Source organism: Gymnogyps californianus, chromosome 2, assembly GCF_018139145.2.
Source record: "Gymnogyps californianus isolate 813 chromosome 2, ASM1813914v2, whole genome shotgun sequence".
Classification (NCBI taxonomy): Eukaryota; Metazoa; Chordata; class Aves; order Accipitriformes; family Cathartidae; genus Gymnogyps; species Gymnogyps californianus.
Window position 1 is genome coordinate 46,325,405 of NC_059472.1, and position 18,977 is coordinate 46,344,381.

The following is an 18,977-nucleotide window of genomic DNA, read 5'->3' on the forward strand; positions in this document are numbered from 1 at the left end:
AAATGTGTTCTAGATGTACACTGCAGTGTTGTGCAAAGATGCTGGCCACTTTTGGTATCAGACCTATGCATGCATAGAGCCATCTTGATTAACCTGGGGGTATCCCCTTGTGCAGACATCTCCCTCTGCATTGTAAATGCCTTGGCATTTCTAGTCAAGTAGCGAGTTTGTGCCAAAATTATTTTGTCCAGACTTTCTTTGTATTTGTACCACAAAAATCAGGGGGACAACCATCCCTTGAAGCTGACTACCAGTCAGATTTCTCTAACAGCTCTCTATAATCATTAGCAGAAGCAGCAGTTTCTTTTGTGAAAACCATTCTTTATGTAATTGTATGGAATTTAATGAAGTGGCTATTGTTTCATAAATAGGAATTACATATTGGAGCTGTTAGTGTATGACACTCCAGAAAGCTCACTGGAAATTCAGCTTCTGAGATTCTTAATGTAGACGTTATTTGCCAGTGAGACCTATAGTTCCTAATACTTGGAAGACAAGGAATATGATGTTGACAGTCAAAGCTATAATGAATTGATGCATATGTAGATTTTTATGTCTACTGTCCAAGCCACTTCATGAAATATTTAGTCTGAGATTTAATTCTGCATGGCCAAAGTTTTCCCTTTGGAAGACTGCAGAGAGCCATAATAACTAACCAAATACGCAGCTTTAATCTCTCTCAGCTTCTTTTTAATGACACAGTTACACTCTCCAAATTCCCTAGCGTGCTGCTCTTCCCCCCCCGCCTTTGTTAAGGTGGTTTGGTATCTTTTCCCTTTCCGTAAAATGGAGTGCTCTTTGCTGTTATTTTGAATTCCACTATTTAGAAGTTATCTAAACTTTAATAAAGCTGAAGATTTATGAACCTTTATGAGACAAAATCATAATATAAGAATTCTAAAGCAATGGAAGTGTGGGACAGTGTATGTCCTCTATTGAACATACACCATTGTTGGCGTGAATGATTTCAAACTGAAACTTAAAACAGACAATATTTTCAGTCTCTTAAAAAGCTAGTGAAACCACATGGAAAACGTGGGTAAAGATATGTAAAATTGTATTTTCACAAATGTGTTATACAGTTCCTGTATCTTTCTCCATGCCCATAATAATTAAAAGTACTGTATTTCACGACACCATTATAAGCCTAACTCTTTTTAGTAAAACTAAAGTACCTGCAAAATGAAAACCACTCTTTCACTGGGATGTACATATTTTAGTGTCTAATGTGAATATTCTTTTGTGACAACCTAAAATAATTTATGAACAGACAAATCTTCTATCATTCTCATTTCAAAAAGTATTACCCCTATAACTGAATTCTCTCTGGTTTGAGATAAATGTTCTTGAAATATAAAAGACCATAAACTGTTTAGGGATGTTTACATACCTATTTGCTTGTTAAGTTTCAGAAGCATTCTTCTTTCTTTCTAAGATGCTGACAATTCAATGGTAATGTTAATGGAGAGAGAATGCAGCTCTAGAAGGGGGCAAGCCATATTTGAAATCCTCTATGAGATCTTTAAATTTTGGAGTTGTGAGAACTATCTCAAGAGATGTGTATTTGAGTGGAGGATATCTCACAGCTGTTTAGGTATTACAATAGAGAGATAGTCTAAAATCTCTACAAAATGAAATCCCATGTTTTCCTGGTTTAGATCCCTGAAGTGTATTTACATTAAACAAAACTCAGAGTACTGCCAAATAATCTGGAGAAGTAAGTAGCATATGATCTATAGCAGCTGTAGTCTTTGGTCTCACTCTGCTGAGTTGTGTCTCTAGTCAGTTTTGGGTTACTAATGCTATCGATAGCTAATAATTGTTAGCTGTAGTACCTTCCAAGTAACATTAAAAAGAAAAAAATTCTCCATGTTATTTTGAGATTCAGGATAATAATAAGTAATCTGTAAGGTTTGTTCTGTGTACTTTTTACTAAGAGGTTCATCCTTCATATTTACACTTAACTTTAAGAAGGAAATATTTCTATTTCTCACCAGCACAGTCTCAGAGAAGAGACTAAAGGAATGGTTTGACGATACAACTAAGAAAGGTTACAGCTGCTAGACCCCCTTCCTCCTTCTCCTCTCTGCATTCACCGCCCCTCCCTTGTGCCATCTCCCGTGCTTTTTGTACCATTCACAGCGCCAATTCTGTTCAGTGACCCAGAAGAAAACGTAATGTTTGCTGTCTTTCCACCAGCTCAGCAGGCTGCAGGTCCTCCCCTGTTCAACAGCAGTGAACTCTCAGCTCGACTCAAACCATATTGTCCAACTGCATCCTCAGAGTGAGATCCAGTACAGTGTTTGGGCATCTTTCAAGCACTTAAGTATTAAAAGCGATCAACACGTACCTCACCTTAACAGTAAGGTATTCTTAGAATCATAGAATCATTTAGGTTGGAAAAGACCTTTAAGATCATCAAGTCCAACCATAAACCTAACGCTGCCAAGTCCACCACTGAACCATGTCCCTAAGCACCACATCTACATGTCTTAAATACCTCCAGGGATGGTGACTCAACCACTTCCCTGGGCAGCCTGTTCCAATGCTTGATAACCCTTTCAGTGAAGAAATTTTTCCTAATATCTGATCTAAACCTCCCCTGGTGCAGCTTGAGGCCGATTCCTTCTGTCCTATCACTTGTTACTTGGGAGAAGAGACCAACACCCACCTCGCTACAACCTCCTTTCAGGTAGTTGTAGAGAAGTGATAAGGTCTCCCCTGAGCCTCCTTTTCTCCAAGCTAAACAACCCCAGTTCCCTCAGCTGCTCCTCACAAGACTTGTTCTCCAGATCCTTCACCAGCTTTGTTGCTGCTCTTTGGATATGCTCCAGCACCTCAATGTCTTTCTTGTAGTGAGGGGCCCAAAACTGAACACAGTATTCGAGGTGCAGCCTCACCCGTGCCAAGTACAGGGGGACGATCACTTCCCTAGTCCTGCTGGCCATGCTATTTCTGATACAAGCCAGGATGCTATTGGCCTTCTTGGCCCCCTGGGCACGCTGCTGGCTCTTGTATCCTAAGATTTCAACCGAAAGACTCTTTAAAATACCTTATGTAGGCACACGCACAAATAAATTTTGTGAAATTTGCTCCTTGAGGATGCCATGTAACTGTTAGTCATTGAGGCATTTAGCACCAGGCAACCTAAATGCCTCAGTGAATCTACCCCACAAGCGCTCTGAAGTCTCAGAGGGTCCGCAACACCAATGGATGGGCGAGAAGCGCTATGGACACTTTTCAGCACTTTCATTGAGAAACTGATTGCAAGGACTGACATAAAAGTGTTTAAAGACCACTGGGGACAAGTAATTATTAAAGTCTTTCTAAAGCTTGTAAGGAAGGTGGTATTTAGTTTAAGAGCTGAGGTAAGGACAGAAAAATTACTGGATAACTGAAGCAAATATTTTACAAGCAATCCTGACATGCTGGTATTGAAGGGACTGTTGCGCTTCAGTTTGCCATCATTGGTGTATTTTTCCCATATGTTATATATGGCAGTATTGAAGTGTATGTGAAGAAAGTTACTCCTTTTGTTGTGCTCTAATTCTTTATTCCTTTTTCTTTCCCAATCCTTCTAGACTCCATAGATGGGAAACATGCTCGAAGGACTCAGTCCAGTACTCCTCTGGGAGAATTATTTGACCATGGACTGGATAGCTGGGCTACCTCCATTTTTGTGCTTTCTTTTTTTTCTGTCTGTTCCCGTGACAATGGGAAGACTGGAGTTTCTGTATATACAATGTATATATATTTAAGCATTGTCTTGTTTAACTTTATGTGTTCGCACTGGGAGAAATATAACACAGGAGTTCTTTTTCTTCCTTGGGGATACGATATAAGCCAAGTGGTAAGTATTTATCACTCCTGTTTAATTTTATTTTTTTTACTGTGTTAGTGTTTTCATAATATTACATAAATAGAAAAATAGAGCTCAAGGCAAATATATTTGGCCAAGATTTTGAATGTGAAATAGCATAACCCTAAAAGTAATTCAGAAATATTTCCTGCATTTGCAAAGAAGGAATGCTCTCGAGCAAATTGTCAGCATCAGACATTCATTGCCTTGCAGGAAAAAAAAGGTTTGCAGCAAGCCTAGCAGTCAGATAGTGCCCATGAGAATGTCCTTTAACTGCATTTGATTTGTGGTATTAACAAAAATTATAATGCTATCTGAAGCCATAAGCAATTTTCCCACCAACACTAGGTTCTGAGGCATGATGTGAATTAGTACAAGTAGTATTTATTAACAGTAATTATACAGTTATACAATACTAGACCTTCTCAATTCTACCACCTCTTACATCAAATGTGGTAATGGAAATAGCATGGTACCTATACAGGGAGCATTAACTGTTGTCAAATGAGTTTTACCCTTGAAAAAAAGTCAAAGTCATACCATTAGAGGCTTCCTCTCTGGGAATGGCGTTCAGGTGGTGGCCTCAGCGCACAAATGAGTAGCAGCAGTAACAAGCTCATTGCACTGCCAAGGGCCTAGTGCTGGGATTTCTGGGCTGGCTTATGTATTTCTTAGATAGCCAGGCTCTTGCAGCCTGAAGAGCACAGTCCCAGTCTTCTGAGCTTCCTGTCACAGGCATGAGATGAAAGGTACAGCCAAATATACATAATTGAAAAGAAGTTTGACAAATATTCAAATATGTGTTTTAATGGAAATGTAGTATTTGAATTAACAGCTGCAGATATATTGCTGTAAACATAATCAGAATCCAGTGGTTTGAGAACAACCCAGAGATGGTGGTCCAGCTGTGGTGCATCTGTTTCATCCCTTAGAAAATAGGTTCTGGGAGAAGAAGTTGGCCCAGGACTAAGACATTAGGCAGCCAGCTGGTCTGCAAGTTTCAGCCATGTCTGTGTAAGGCTTCTTAGTGAAGTTCTTCCAGCAGGAGAGGAATAGTTATGTTCCAACCAATTTCACTTGTTGCTCAGATGATCACTGCAGATATACATGTGAATGTTTAGAAAGCTCTTTTGGATTGCCACAGCATCCGAACTGTATTAGTGGTTAAATGTGGGAGCGGGTATCAACTAGTGGAGCGGTACTGTTAACTCTGTCAGTGCCTTTTAGTGACCTATGCCTCTGTCACTGCTTTCCCATCTGGGAAATAATGGTAATAACACTTCCCTGCCTGACAGATTTGTGGTGAGGCTGAATTTCAGTAAAGTTTGTAAACTGCTTTGATTAACTTGGATGCAAGGTGCTAACAAGTGCTATTTCCTGTTCCCCTCTGATGCTGAATTGCTGTCCTGCACGCTCGCTTTCTAGTAACTTCTGTGATGATTTGCCTACAGTCAAAATGATAAGCGTATAAATGTAAGGATTTTTTGATGCTATATGGCGCAATCATCAACAGTAGTGGAAGATTGTACTACTGAAATGTCTGTATGTCAGTTTTCCCATCTGTAAAAATTAGCTTTTGTAGTTGTGATTGCCTATGAACAAAGACAAGACAGGACTTGTAGATCAAGGTAGTATTTTTTCCATTAGTCCAAACTACATTTCACATGCACCAGAAAGTACATAAAGTATTTTTTCCCAGCTGTACTAACTAGTCTAGTAAAAGATCTTAATTCCTCTGCAAATATTGCCTTGCTTTTGTTTTGTAAACCCATTCAGCAAATTTTGTATGACGTGTGCACTATTAAAGGTAGCTCTTCATCTCCAGCTACTTGGAGGAGAGGATACTGAGGACGTTAGCAAATGGCTGATGATGAGTAAGAAAGGTAATGTTCCCCTTGCTGTTTTTTTTCCCCACCACTTCTCTGCCAGATGTTCCCACAGTCACACTCAGAGGCAGAGAGTGTGGGAGCACTCGCAGGCTGCTTTCACACTGATTCCCGGCATTTAGTTCACTATTTTCTCCGTGGCGTTCCTAGCTGGACTGCTGCACGAATGCGCCTCTCTGTCTTCAATAATTTCACCGACAACATGATGCTATTGCATTGGCATGTCAGACATTCAGGTGGTCTAGTCCCCTGCTTCTGCTTTTAAAATTGATGGTAGCCAGGAATTTTGGACTCGGTTATCACCACAAAGCTCAGGAAATATGGTAATTAGTATAAGTGTGCAAATAGATAACTGTTGACCTTAATGAAAGCTTAACTGGCATGTAGCTCCCAGGACACTGCTGCTGAGTCAGCTCCACTGTATATAAACACAGACAGCCCGCTTACTGGCTCTGTGTTAACTGCGGTATAAAAAGAGCTGCTGTTCCTCATGAAAAAATACCTCATTATAAATAGAGAAATTTGTGGAACTTATGCAGATCACATTTTTCTGCGACTTGATGACTCATCAGAATTGGTAACCTAATTGCGCTAGCTGGGCTGTAATTGGCACTCCAATTAGCTTTGATTACAGCAGACAGCCATTTATAGGAAGCTGTGGTTTGTAAACTTGAAAAATGGCTGTAATGTGCCTGAGAGATGCTTGGTCAGAGGACTGTTATGTTTGTGGATCCAGAATCAAGGAGGAGGCATCTGCAGCAGTTCCCCCTCTCTCCTCCCTCCAGCACAAGGAGCTATCTCCTGCTGACTTCTTTGCGGGCAGAAAAAGATGCAGGGAGAGGAGCCTATTTACACCATAGCAGACAATTTTCATGCACTTTTGAGTAAGCACACCTATTGGAAACGCCAAAAGTCATGGACTGAAGAGAAGGCTAAAAAAGAAACCTTTGCTATGTTCTGTGAGAAATTCTCTTGGATGCATCTTGTGAAAACAAACACTTTTATTTTTGTCACAAGTCCAACCAAAGAAAGCTAATACCTGCAAATTAAGTTTCTTGGCGAAAAAAAGACAAAGCTTTCCTGGGAAATTAAAATTTCAGGCTTCCTGCCATATGTTAATCTTCACAGACATCCTCTTGATTTTTTTAAAAAAATCTATTTTCCTCCTGAAAAATGTAATATTCCCCTAATGAAATACTCCCCTAATCCTGCTGTTGCTTTTCATAAGCCACTGCAGTTGAGTTCATAGTAGGGGAACAAAATATTCATTTTTCCTTAATATGATGTAGTGATACCTCTGCTTACATCGGTGCTGCCTTAAGCGTAACAGGGAGGTACCCTTTATATTCTTAAATAAAAGTTTAAAAGTGAAAATAAGAGCTGTGTGAGAGCTGGAGTGACCCAGGTGATTCCATGTTCCTTCCTCTCACTCTCCCCAGCCAAGAGGGCAAGCTTGAAAAAAGCACAAAAGCACAAGCAGCAAAGGTGAAAGGTAACAGTCAGCTCCCTCTGGCCCTGCCCTAGCCCTGTGAGGAGAGGATGACCAGAAATCCTATATACAGTCATGCCTGAAAGCATGGATGCTTGGACTATAAGCCCCAGGTTTTCGGTTTGAGATGCTTTCCCAGCTGGTTCTGCCCGATGGCTTTGGAAGGTCCCACCTAGGCTCTCGGGGAGAACCCTCTGCTTGCCCTGAAACTCCAAATAAATGAAGTATATGATGCAGGCAGCAACTTAAACATTGTAGAACTTACTTTTCTCCTTCCTTTCAGTCAAAACAGGGGAAGAGGTTTTTTGGATGTCTCATACCAGGTTTTCTTTTGAGAAGCAGTTTACCAAACTCATGCTCGAATATGTTTTATATGGCCTTTTCTTGGGAAGTACTGTGGCAGCCAGTCTTTCAGGAACCGTCAAAGAAATCCCAAGCAATGCAAGTGCACGTCACATCTTTTAAAAAACTTCTATCTAGCTCCTCTGAAGGACAAAAAAAAAAAGTCTCTATTAAGAAGAAAAATGAAGATGCAAATGTGTCATTCTTTGGTCACATTATCGGGATTCAGAATCTTTTTACTTTAGTTAAAAAATATTCAATTTCAGAGTTTTTCTAAGAAAATTTGAAGTGTCTGTGGAAAGCATAGCCTTTCTTGTGAAGAAATAATATTGATTATTATCCAGTTCAAAAGGTAGGAGTGCACTGGAGTTGTTGAAGTAAAAGAATTGACAGCAGTGTGGAAGCAGTGCTGGCCAGGCCATGGTGTCTGCTTCCAGCTGCCTCCTGACAGCTGGAAACCAAACTCAGTACTCGGTTATCTGAGGGAAACCCCATAGTGTATCCATATGAAATTTAAACAGAAGAACCTCCGGTGCACAGGGTCTTTCTGCGTCAGATTGCTTCATTCTTACCCACTTGATGATGATTCTACTCAAACCTTTGTCGGTTAATGAATCTTCCATGTGCCTTTAGCTGTTTACCTATCACATACTCTATGTCTAAATGCAAAATGACCTTTTTAAGACATATAAAAACCTATTTTTATAGGCTAAATTTACCGGCTTTTTTTACTGAGAGAAAAAATACCAAGAAAAAAATTAAAATGGAAAAATTGCACATCACGCTAAAGCTACCTCCTATTGCAATGACTTGCAGGAAATTGTCAGGTTTTACTTTTTTAGGCAAGCATCGTATTTATCTTCAGAGGAAAAAAGTAACCTTGTATTTTAAATTATTTTTCTCTCTAGATGTTCAGTTTGAGCACTGTGCTAATGGAAAGTATTTCAACACATGAACAATTAATGCTATTGGAATACACTAGTGAAATTGAATATTACAGTAAAATTAATGTAATTTTTTATAGAATCATAAAGAATTTAAAAGCATAGCCAGTATATTTTTAAAAAAGATGGGAACTCCTGTAGTACATCATACAGCATACTCAATGTGCCTGTTTGTAAAACAGAAATGGTAAATCATTAGAGAGAAAAAATATATGTACATACACACACAATGTAGAACATTTTAGTCACAAAACTGACACCTGCAGTAGTGGAAAGACATGAAAGAGATGGTGATTTTAAAAAATCAAGTACTTTAGAGAACAATTAAAAGGCTAGAAGCTGGGAGATTTTGAGGAGTTATACTGCCTTATGGTTATATAGAATTCTCCTAATGCCACATTAAAGAAGTAATATTCTGATTTTACAGGGGGAGAAAGGTGACTCTTGTGATTTACAAAGCTGTGACAATATAGGGAGCCACTGCTCAGAAGCCAGCTGTCCTGCTGTTCAGCCACAGGCTGCCATACCAAAGGATCTACAAATTAATACCATGCCAGATTTTTGCCTGCATTAAGTACAATTGCCTCCTCGTAGATAAGGCCTCGGCAAACCAAAAATTTGCCTGGTCAGATGCTGCAGTGAGTTGGAATCCAAGATTGTATACATCTGACGCTAACTTGCTATACAATCCTTACTTGTGTTATTTAATTTGGACTTCTCATTTTACAGAAGGTTGTAATTATTTTTACTTGCTAAAGACTAGATTTATATCTGAAAAGTACTAAAGCCAGTCGATGCCAGAGAGGCGAATAAAGAACTTGGCCGTCTTAAGTAGAATTATTCAGTTGCACTTAGGAACACTGCTGTACATTTTAATTATTATTTTTTTTACAAGCAGTGCCTTTAAAACCAGTCACAAGTTTATACAGCTGATTAACATACTTAGCTTTTGTCTAATAATTTTGACAATCTTCAATTTTTGCTAATGTAGCTTAGATTAAGGGACACAGCCATTTTCTCTTCCTTCCTGCTTTCTAAAGGAGGTCTTTGAGACTGCCTCAGTGAAGTCAAAGTGGTTATTCTTATTGATTTCAGTGATACCAGGATCTCAGTTACGAGTCCTCAAAAAACAACACACCAAAAATTTGAAGCCAAAGGGTGTTTTTCCTACACAACATCTGTTAAATAAGAGGCAATCTCAACCTGTGAGTGCTGCATCACCAAATCCCAGGGCAGGGGATTCCCCCGAGAGAGCGTGTTGCACTGACGCTCCTGTTCCTAGAGGTGTGCTGACATCTGACAGTGATACTCATGACTGCACTGCCAAAAGTACTGACTGTATTAACGGATAATACTGATGGTCCTCTTTTATCACTTGACAAAAAAACGTCTGTTCCACATTCAACACGTGAGGGTAAATTCAGGTTCCATCAAAGCCAGTTGGAGTTTTGCTATCAGCTTTGATGGGGCCAGGAGTCCATCCGTCATGTCTTATGGATAACATAACGCAATTTCTTCAGAAAGCCAAATGTTAGCTCTGTTGTAGTTGGTTGTAAAGCCCATTATACACATCCTTCATTTAGACCAAAATTTGACTTACTGTCTTCAATGGCCCAAGATGTAACTCTCATACTAGTACCTGCTCTTCTCCATTGCAGATCTGTTGTGCTTCTTGTTCTTGCAGAGGCAATTCAACCATCCAGTTCTGCAATGCCCCATTCAAGCAAAACTCTTTAAAAGTTATGTACTGATAGGGCAAGAATCTTGAATTTAGATACAGAGAAGTAAGCGAAGTCAAATATAGTAATATTTAAGTGTAATAGGGAGTTGAAGGGACATCAGTATTCTGCTACGAACCTGTGATCTTAAGCAGCCTGTTATCTAGAAAAAAGATCTTCAGTGTACCTTTAAATTAAAGCAATTAATTTAAGTTAGAAGACTGGGAATGTGTTTGTTGAAGTTAAAAATGAAGAAAAACCATAATATAGTAAAAAATGAGTATTTAAAAAACCTAAACAAAAAATAGTAAGATCTATCATATGGGTAAAACTGTAAAATATCTGTCATCCCAGAGTGGGAAGCTGTATTGAATGGAAAAAATAAAAGTTACTGAATGTTACCTGGGAATAGGTATATGAATATGCAGTCTTCTAAATGGCGTTATAATTAACATAGTTAATAATTCAGAGCTGAAGTAAATGTTTGCAATTCATTGTTAATTCAAGTCTAGAATAGTTCAGGAGGTTGAGACATGTAAAATGAAACACACAGCTCCTTACAAGTCCTATAGCAAAACTGAACAGCTGAAAAAAAATAGCCTAGAGAAAGAGTGGAGCAGCAGTCGCGCTAGCTGGGTGCTGGCAGCAGAAGGGGCTGCAGGGGGTGGGTGGCCTGGGCTAAGCCAGGAAATGGGTTTCAGAGGAGAGGGGGGTCCCTTGGGAGGTGGGATCAAGGGCGCAAGGGCTTGGGAACCCCTGTATCACGTTCAGTACTGCACTTGCATGTTACACACCTAAAATGGTAAAACTTCAACAATTTGTGCCATAAACTGTCAGTAGGCAGTGCTGCTGCAAGCAATACAATGGGTGTGAAAGTTATAGCTATAGGAGCTATAGGGTTTTGATTGCATTAAGCTTTCTGACCTCAGCTGCATCACAAAACTAACTCTGATGAGAGAGTAGAAACTACATTTACATCACTACTGAAACTGGTGTCACTTCAGCATGTTAAGTGACTCATGAGTCTTGTGTTTGAGTCCTTTCACTCCTAATGAAGTTCGACTACTTGTTTCTTTTTGTGTCCTGTAATGGTGTTATCTGTCAAACAAATTAAAAATCGGGGAAGACTTCAACTCCCTCCCCTTCTTTTTATTTCTTCACATTCAAATTGAATTTTTTTATTATTTCAGGTGAGCTTAGATTTTTTTTTTTCCCCTCTCAGTTATTCTGATATGATCAGTTCAGGGGGCTGAGCTGCAAAAATAACCACATTGCTAATTCTGTAGTCTGTATGCAAATACAAGAAAGTGCATGTGCAGTGGGAAGACCTGCCTTTAAGAAGGGATTTAGAAATTGGGTGTTTTGAAAAGGTAAGTCAGTAATACCACATGCAAACAGATGCACACATTAGCAGGGAAGTTGCTTGCTTGCCGTATTTCATACATTTTAAATAATTTTGTTGGTGACCCTGGAAGCTGCTTCACTGCTTAGAAGTAATTGTTTTGGGATGGCAGCATAAGGTCCTGTAAAGTGGAGACAGGAGGATAATAACAGATTTTTTTTACTCTTGCATTTGTATTAAGATGATAAGCAAAATTCTGTGCCTTTATAAGCAAAGGATTGAAAATACGTTATCCTTTTTCTATAGGTATTAATAGCAGCATATCTGCTCACCAGTGCTGTTGGTGTGGAAGTCTGGCAGAAGCCTTTCCTGTTTGGTTATTACATTACAGATGCATTAGTCATCTTGCTTATAGGTAAGTGTCCAGATCCATGCAAAACTGCACTGCTTTTAAATTATTTTGATTAGATATTTCTTATATTTCCTTCATATTTTTTTTCCTTTTGTAAGTGTTGGCTAGTCCAAAAAACCACACTAATGGAGCTGATTAAAAGGGCTAATACTGGAGAACTTTAAAAAAGTAGATAATTTTGGAAACATTTTTCCTCACTGAATTACTATCATCTGTTGCACACGAATAATACAGAAAATGTTCCTTATATGCACGTGCAGTTCAGTGCTGTGTGCTGGCTGGCTGGCTGGCTCTCAAAGTCTCAGGAACTCCTCATGTCACTCAGCTAAAATGTTGCTCACATTTACATATATTATAAGTTTAATGTTTTGGCCTGCAGCACACTATGCTCCAAAACATTATGGACAGAAGGAATAAAGGCATTATTTAAATAATCTTAGGAGGCACAACTGTAAATCTGAAAAAGAGCCAAGTGGTTTCTAAGCTCTTCTTTAGAATTACTTTCCAAACAGAAGTGATGCATTTTTCATACACAGCAATAGCCTCATTATTTGAGGCTCATTATTTGATACTGTCAGTATAGTTTGAAATAAGCATCAAACATTTTTCAACTGCTATAGCTAGACTGAGAACAAGAGCAGTTACATTCTAATGAGTTAAAAACATAGTAGTCTCAGCTAAAAATGTGTGTATGCAAAATGGCTTTGATGTGTTGCTTGGAAGGTGAAGAAATTAGCATATACGTTTTAGGAATTTTCATATGAGCATACAAGTGATGAGACAAGGGCACCAAAAAACCTGTTTGACACAGGCAGTCTAGACTTACATCCCAAGAAACGTCTTCAGTCCTTGAGCCGAATGGAGGACTTGGATATAGGTGCTCACCCAACGCCGACTCTAACTAGGAGCCATCTGAGCATTTCGGGAGGGACTTTTGAATCCGCTGCATTCACATGTGCTCTCACCACCCCTTCCCATGGTGAGGTCTTCAGCAGGTACCGCCGCCAGCCTCAGCAGTGCTTCGCAGAATTCTCAGATTGGAAAGGACCCTGCCTTCAGGCTGTGCTTTCTAATGAGCAGCATGTACAAGGACATGGTTTTGACAGTCCTTTGTGCTTTACCCAGAGTATAAAACTGACCGTGTGTGACCAAGATTGTACAGTCTTTTGTCAGGCCTGTTTCAGGCACTCTGAGGAAAAGAAGGAAAGGAAGGGAAAAAAAACAGTGGTTGTCTTTTCAGTAGTCAACGAATTATTCAGCTTGACAGAGGTGTAGCTAGACCATGCCCTCTGGTGGCTGGCAGGGCACTGAGGGATAGGGAGCGATTTGTGCTCTCGAAGGAGCACCACGAGTCCGGGAGAGATGGATGCTGGCTCTCCCAGAAGCAGCAGGTTAGACCTGCATTGGCGTTGGGTGCTAGCATGGGCTAGTCCATTGAACACGCTCGTTCTGTGCTACGCACATCGCTGCTTTTGTTCCTGTCACTAAGGCACATGACAGCCCGTTCAGTGAGTACACTGATGGCGTCCCTTCCGCTTGGGAAGCCACGGATGAAGGTTTAAGTCAAACTGTTCAACATACTAGGAAGGCTTGTGGTAGGGAAGCATGTCAATGTCATGAAATCTGCAGAAGCGAGCATCCTTTTTCATGATCTACCAAAACCAGCTGCAAAGCAAGGTTTGATGGATTATTCCATTAGCATTAGAAAGAAGTACTGCTTCTGTCTCATGTGGTACACTTGCATGAATGGATTCGTGAGCAGAGAATTGAGTATTTCTTCCATCATTGTCCCAAGCAGAGTAGGCATAACTAAGAGCCAAAAGATTTCTTTAAAAACATTCTCTCTCGCACGCTATCCACAATGCCATTAACAGGGCAACTTTTGCAGCTTAACTATAGTTAAATATGGGTTTAAAGTATGCAAGAAATGATCTTGGTTGACTCTATGTTACAAAATTGCTACAGTGCTTAGTAAATCTCTTAAAAACAGACACTAAATTTAAATATTAAAAAAGTAGAATCCTTCCACTGAGGATGATGCTGATCCAGAAAGCACTGCCATTTCACCGCAGGCTTGAATCTCAGCTCAGCAACAGCAGTTAAGGTGGTTATCATTGGATAACTTGTGTGCAGTGAATATGGATATATAAAGTTTTTAGAAGCTTGCAGTAAATGTGACTGCAGAAAAGGTATACGTCTAACCTACATCAAGGGCTGAGCAGCCAGGAAGACAAAATTATTCTCTCCCTTAGAGAGGCTGCAGCAAGTGTGTCTTGCTCAGCCAGATCCATTTGTATCAGAGAGCCCACTCTCTGGCATGCTCAGTTAAATGCCTCTGTGGCTAGTTAAAAAACAAAGCAATGTAGTGGGCCTCTGATGCTTTTTACGAGTTAGTTTCCCAGGACCCCGAGAGGAGCCATTAAACCGTAACTGGCTGTCCTTAACCATCTGATGGCATTTAGTAGTCACTAGTGGTCCTTCTGACAATGAACCTGTAGCTGCTCCATCAATACTTGGCATTCGTTTTGTGCTTTTACTGTTCTGTACACAACAGGAGTTCAGCTGCTGAGCTGTCACTTCTCCGAGAACAGCTGGGCTTTAGCTAGTACCTTCTGTAGTGGGAAGAAATCCAAACGAGATGCACAAGAGTGGAGTTTTTCAGATGTATTTCCTGGAGTTTCTGGGGGGAAAAAAAAAAAAGAATAGCCCACGTATAACCTAAGGATGAACTCTGGAAAAGCACCTCCTCAGAGGAAGCTGTGGTATCACCAGGTGACACTCATGGAAAATAACGGGATTTTTATCAGGTGCCAGAACACACAAAGATATACATAAAAGTGCAGCAATACCGGTGTTTAGATTAGATGTTTTAGGAAAGCCTCCCGAGGGAGCTTTACATATGTCCCTGGGAACTGTCTACCACACTGTGAACACCTGTAGGAAGGCCAAGTCTCGGGCTGCTGAACAGTGACCTCGGAGGACTCCCCTGTGAAGCACAGAAACTTCTGCATAGTATTTTATGGGAATTTTTCAGCTACCCAGCAAACAGAAACCCATAATTTTCGCAGGCAGTGAATGCAACTCCATCCCGCAGCTCCAAAACACACACCTAGCTGGACACCAAACAAACGAAGAAGGCCATTCTCCTGTTTCCAGAGCGTGTTGTCCTGGCTGCTAGATAGAAATGCCTTTTCTCTCCTAGCGTGAAAGCAGCCAGACCTTTCTAAAGTTATGTGCCTGTGTGCTTAGCTGGAACTAATTACTTCTGCTCTCGGCAAGGCTCCTGTGGATGACACTTCAAAAGCTCTCTTGGGATTTAACCACAATTGTCCCATAGCATTATCTGGCTAACTAGGGTCCCTTCAAAGGGCAGCACTGGGGTGAGAGCTATCATTTATTTTCGCCCCTCCAGGGTATCCCGAATGCCTAGCATTCCCTGTCACTGTGCTATCAGGTTGAGAGCAATATAAAATATTTACAATAAGCATTTTAAAACAGTCAGTTCCCCACATAAAGTCTAGTACCACAATGATGCTATAGACTTCATAAGAAGATTTTCACTGACAGGTAAACATCAGTAGTTCAGGGAGCAGCATTACTAATTGATGATGGTTTCTGTCTCACATTGCAATTAAATGACCTGTAATAGGTGCATGTTCTGAATGAAGCATTTCCCATTCTTGGAACATTCATACTTGCTCTCTATGAGATAGATTTTATAATGTCTAATAAGATTGGAGTTCAGGCTGCAATCCTCTCCTCACTGGAGACATTTATATGTCTCTTTTCCTCTACCTGACTGTTCATTTCCATGCAACTTACTGGAAATTTCTTTCAGTCTATTAAATTTGTTCAGAATTGACCAGAGGGCTCAAAAGTTATGGTGGGATGCGCACAAACAAGCAAAGTGTTATCATGTCAGCTTCATTCCTTAGGAAGCCAGGTTGGAAAAATGACTCCTGGATGCACAGAAAGATTCCTGCTTCTCCTCAATATTAATTGCAACCACAAGAATAGGCTTTGTGGCTAAAGGACCACTAAAGCGTGGAGTGGATATGCTGTACTTCATCAGTGTGTGGCACATGGGGCAGACAGTGCTGTAATACAGACATGGTGGCACATTTGAGTCCACTCTATCTGGTCAACAGTGCCCAGATCTGGCTACTGAAGCCTGTGGCAAAGCTGAGGCAAATTTTCAAAGTCCAGGTTTGAACATGAAATGTGACTGGAGTACTAACATCTGTCAGAGGTCTGAAACTTGAACTTTCTTTTAGAGGTGGGGCCAAAGCATTCAGAATTTTTTCCTATGATGTGTATTGGGTTGGGTTCTGTGCTGACTTTTGCAGAGTGTGTGTTCCTTGAGGTTCACTCCTTCTCTGAGCTACTTAAGTATATAAAATGAGGAGTAAATACATAAATGAAAACATAATAGCAGCAAAAAACTAATGATGAGACCAAGCCACAACATTTGAAACATGCCAAGTATTTGAATTCTGTCATGGTGGGAAAGCACAGTTATCCATCTAAAACAGTGCCTTGTCCTTATAAATTGTGTCCTATATCCTACATATCAAAGGAGGACACAGAAGTCCTTGCAGTGGGTAATTATACAGCAGCCCACCCTTTTTTCAATGTCAGAAAATGTTTAGGAGTCCATGGTCAAGTTATAAATTGTTTCTGCCTCATACAGGTAAGTCATTCTGTAGTGATTTCCTATAGTTCCCATTGCAGAGTGGCTGATGGTTCTGCCTTACTGATGGATAGTCGAATGATTAAATGTTAAGTGATATGTTTTCAAAATGTTAGCGCTCCAACAGGCTTTGACTAGCCTTGTTTGACAAGTGTGGTTAACACGAGTTGGCTTCTACGTGTCTGTCACCAATTTAACATTTATTAAAGCATTGTTGTGACAGATTGTACGAGACTTCATTGAAGTAAAGGGTGTGAAATACTCACCTGTCACTCGAGATATATATAAAAAGCAGTTGAGTTCATGTTTGGAGTAACTCATCTGAACCAGTCAGAACAATAACTCAGAAAACCAGAGCAGTGAAGGCTGGAGGCAGAGCAGTGTCACGGGACGCTAATTACAAGTGGGAATGGATTCGGTGGTGTTAGCTGTGAGGAGTCATTTCACGGGCAGTGGGAGCCCCAGAAGAAAGTCAAACAAGGGACCTCACCTGGCAGAATCCTTCTGGAAGCCAGCCTGGGCTTTTCAAATACAGGCACCGTTTCTCTGGTGCTCAGTTCTTGCTGTGCCCAGAAAAAGAGAATGATGTGTACGTGCTGTGTGAACAGGACTACATCAAAGAAGCATCTACATCCATAAACTAATTTCTCAGTCTGTACTAAATCCCTCCAAATGCCAATTGTTAGCTTACAGCTCAGTTCAAGAGAGATATATGCAGTGTGTACTTCCTTAGACACTGAAAATAAGCTATAAAATCAACAAGCATGATAAATGCATCCCTTTACAATCTTTATACTCAAGAAGTATCTTAGATGCTAAACATCCAAAGCATACATCAACTTTGTGCATGAAGACAGTCCTCGTGTTTACACTGTGCTCTTAATCTCTGTAAAATGATTTCATACTGTGTAGATCTGTTTGGATGTATTTTTCATCTGTCCTTAAATTGCTTAATGTATTCAGACTTTACAGGCTCAATTAAGTCTGAAAATTATATACTCATTTTCTAAGCTTTTTTTTTTTTCCAATTACTAAGTGGTTCTAAGTTTGCCATTTTATATAATAATAAAACATAATTTTATAGTTAGTGGACAGCTCAATATGCAATTATCTGTTTGCACAGCCAATTAAGAGAGTTATCTTCTCAAGACATGCCTGAGAAAATCACACTGTTCCATAAAAAGCTGCTGTTCCAGTTACAAGTGCTTCTAAATGTTCACCTTTTGATGAAGCTTGCTTTTAGGCACTGATCAGTGTGCTAAACATTCAGTGTGTTAAGATATTTTCATGTGTCTAGCTGCTCTAAATGTGGAAGAAATTCGGAAAAAACATGGAAAAAGTATTTAAAGATTTTTCCAAGCTAATATTGAGGCCTAAATATTTTTAATCTTAAATTTTTGTCTGGTGGCTAAGAAAGGTAAATGATAACATCCCATTTCTTTAAAGTAAGCATTGGCTATGATGAATTATGAACCTAGAGATAGCAAGGCCAAGCAGTATACTGAAGAAGGCCATGTGGAGGTGTGGGCAATTGAAGAACAAGAGAGGAGGGTGATAGTAGTGCATTTGTAGACTGAAAGGCAACTACAACTGCCTACTGTTAAAGAGTTGATTTTTACTGAGCTCAACTTCTGCAATATGCCCAGGAGAAGGTCTGCACAGACCTCTTCACTGCCTCCAAATGGGAGGAACGCTCTGGGGAGTCTTTTTTGGGGGGAGCCCAGCAGCGATGGAAGGGTACTTTCCTGAACGAAATCCCACAGTTACCAGTGTGATGTTGACCTAAAATTACATCCCTGTATTGTGCTGTCTCATTTTTTAACTTTTAACTGTCAGGAAGAGCCAATTCTTAACAAATAATATTTCCATGCTTTTCTTAGGACAGTTTAAGGATGGTTCACTTGTCAGGAACTTAGCAACAAACGCGATTTACGATAGCAAAGGTGTGGAGAAGATAAACAGCTAAGATAAACATTGTCCTTCCTTTGAAGCAGTATAATTTGTTTAAAAATAGTAGTTTAGGTGTCTTGGCTACCTACTTGGAGTTGCTTCTTTATTTAGTGGTGTTTACAGTCTGTGCAGTGTGCTGTATTCAGGAATCTGGCTACCTGTGGTAGGCTTTCTACCTTTCACCGCCAGCGTGGGGCTCTTCTGTTGGTTACTGAAATAACATTTTCTAGAACTGACAGTAGTGTCAGCAGTTCGTTTCTGGCCGTAATCGCTCTCTTTCTCTACAATGAGCAAGTCTGTATTTTGCAGAAATGCCTCAATTAGCTTGGGTACGGCAGCCACACT

The 18,977-nt window shown here is 40.0% G+C and overlaps 1 protein-coding gene across 1 annotated transcript in view; it reads left to right on the top strand.

Annotated features, from left to right (window-relative positions):
- LOC127013191 (ethanolaminephosphotransferase 1-like) overlaps positions 1-18,977 on the top strand; it is a 55,503-nt gene that overhangs the window by 25,408 nt on the left and 11,118 nt on the right. Inside the window, exons 5-6 of the mRNA XM_050891892.1 lie at positions 3,582-3,850; positions 11,887-11,995. Of these exons, the coding sequence (XP_050747849.1) occupies positions 3,582-3,850; positions 11,887-11,995 (378 nt within the window). The remainder of the gene's footprint in view (positions 1-3,581; positions 3,851-11,886; positions 11,996-18,977) is intronic.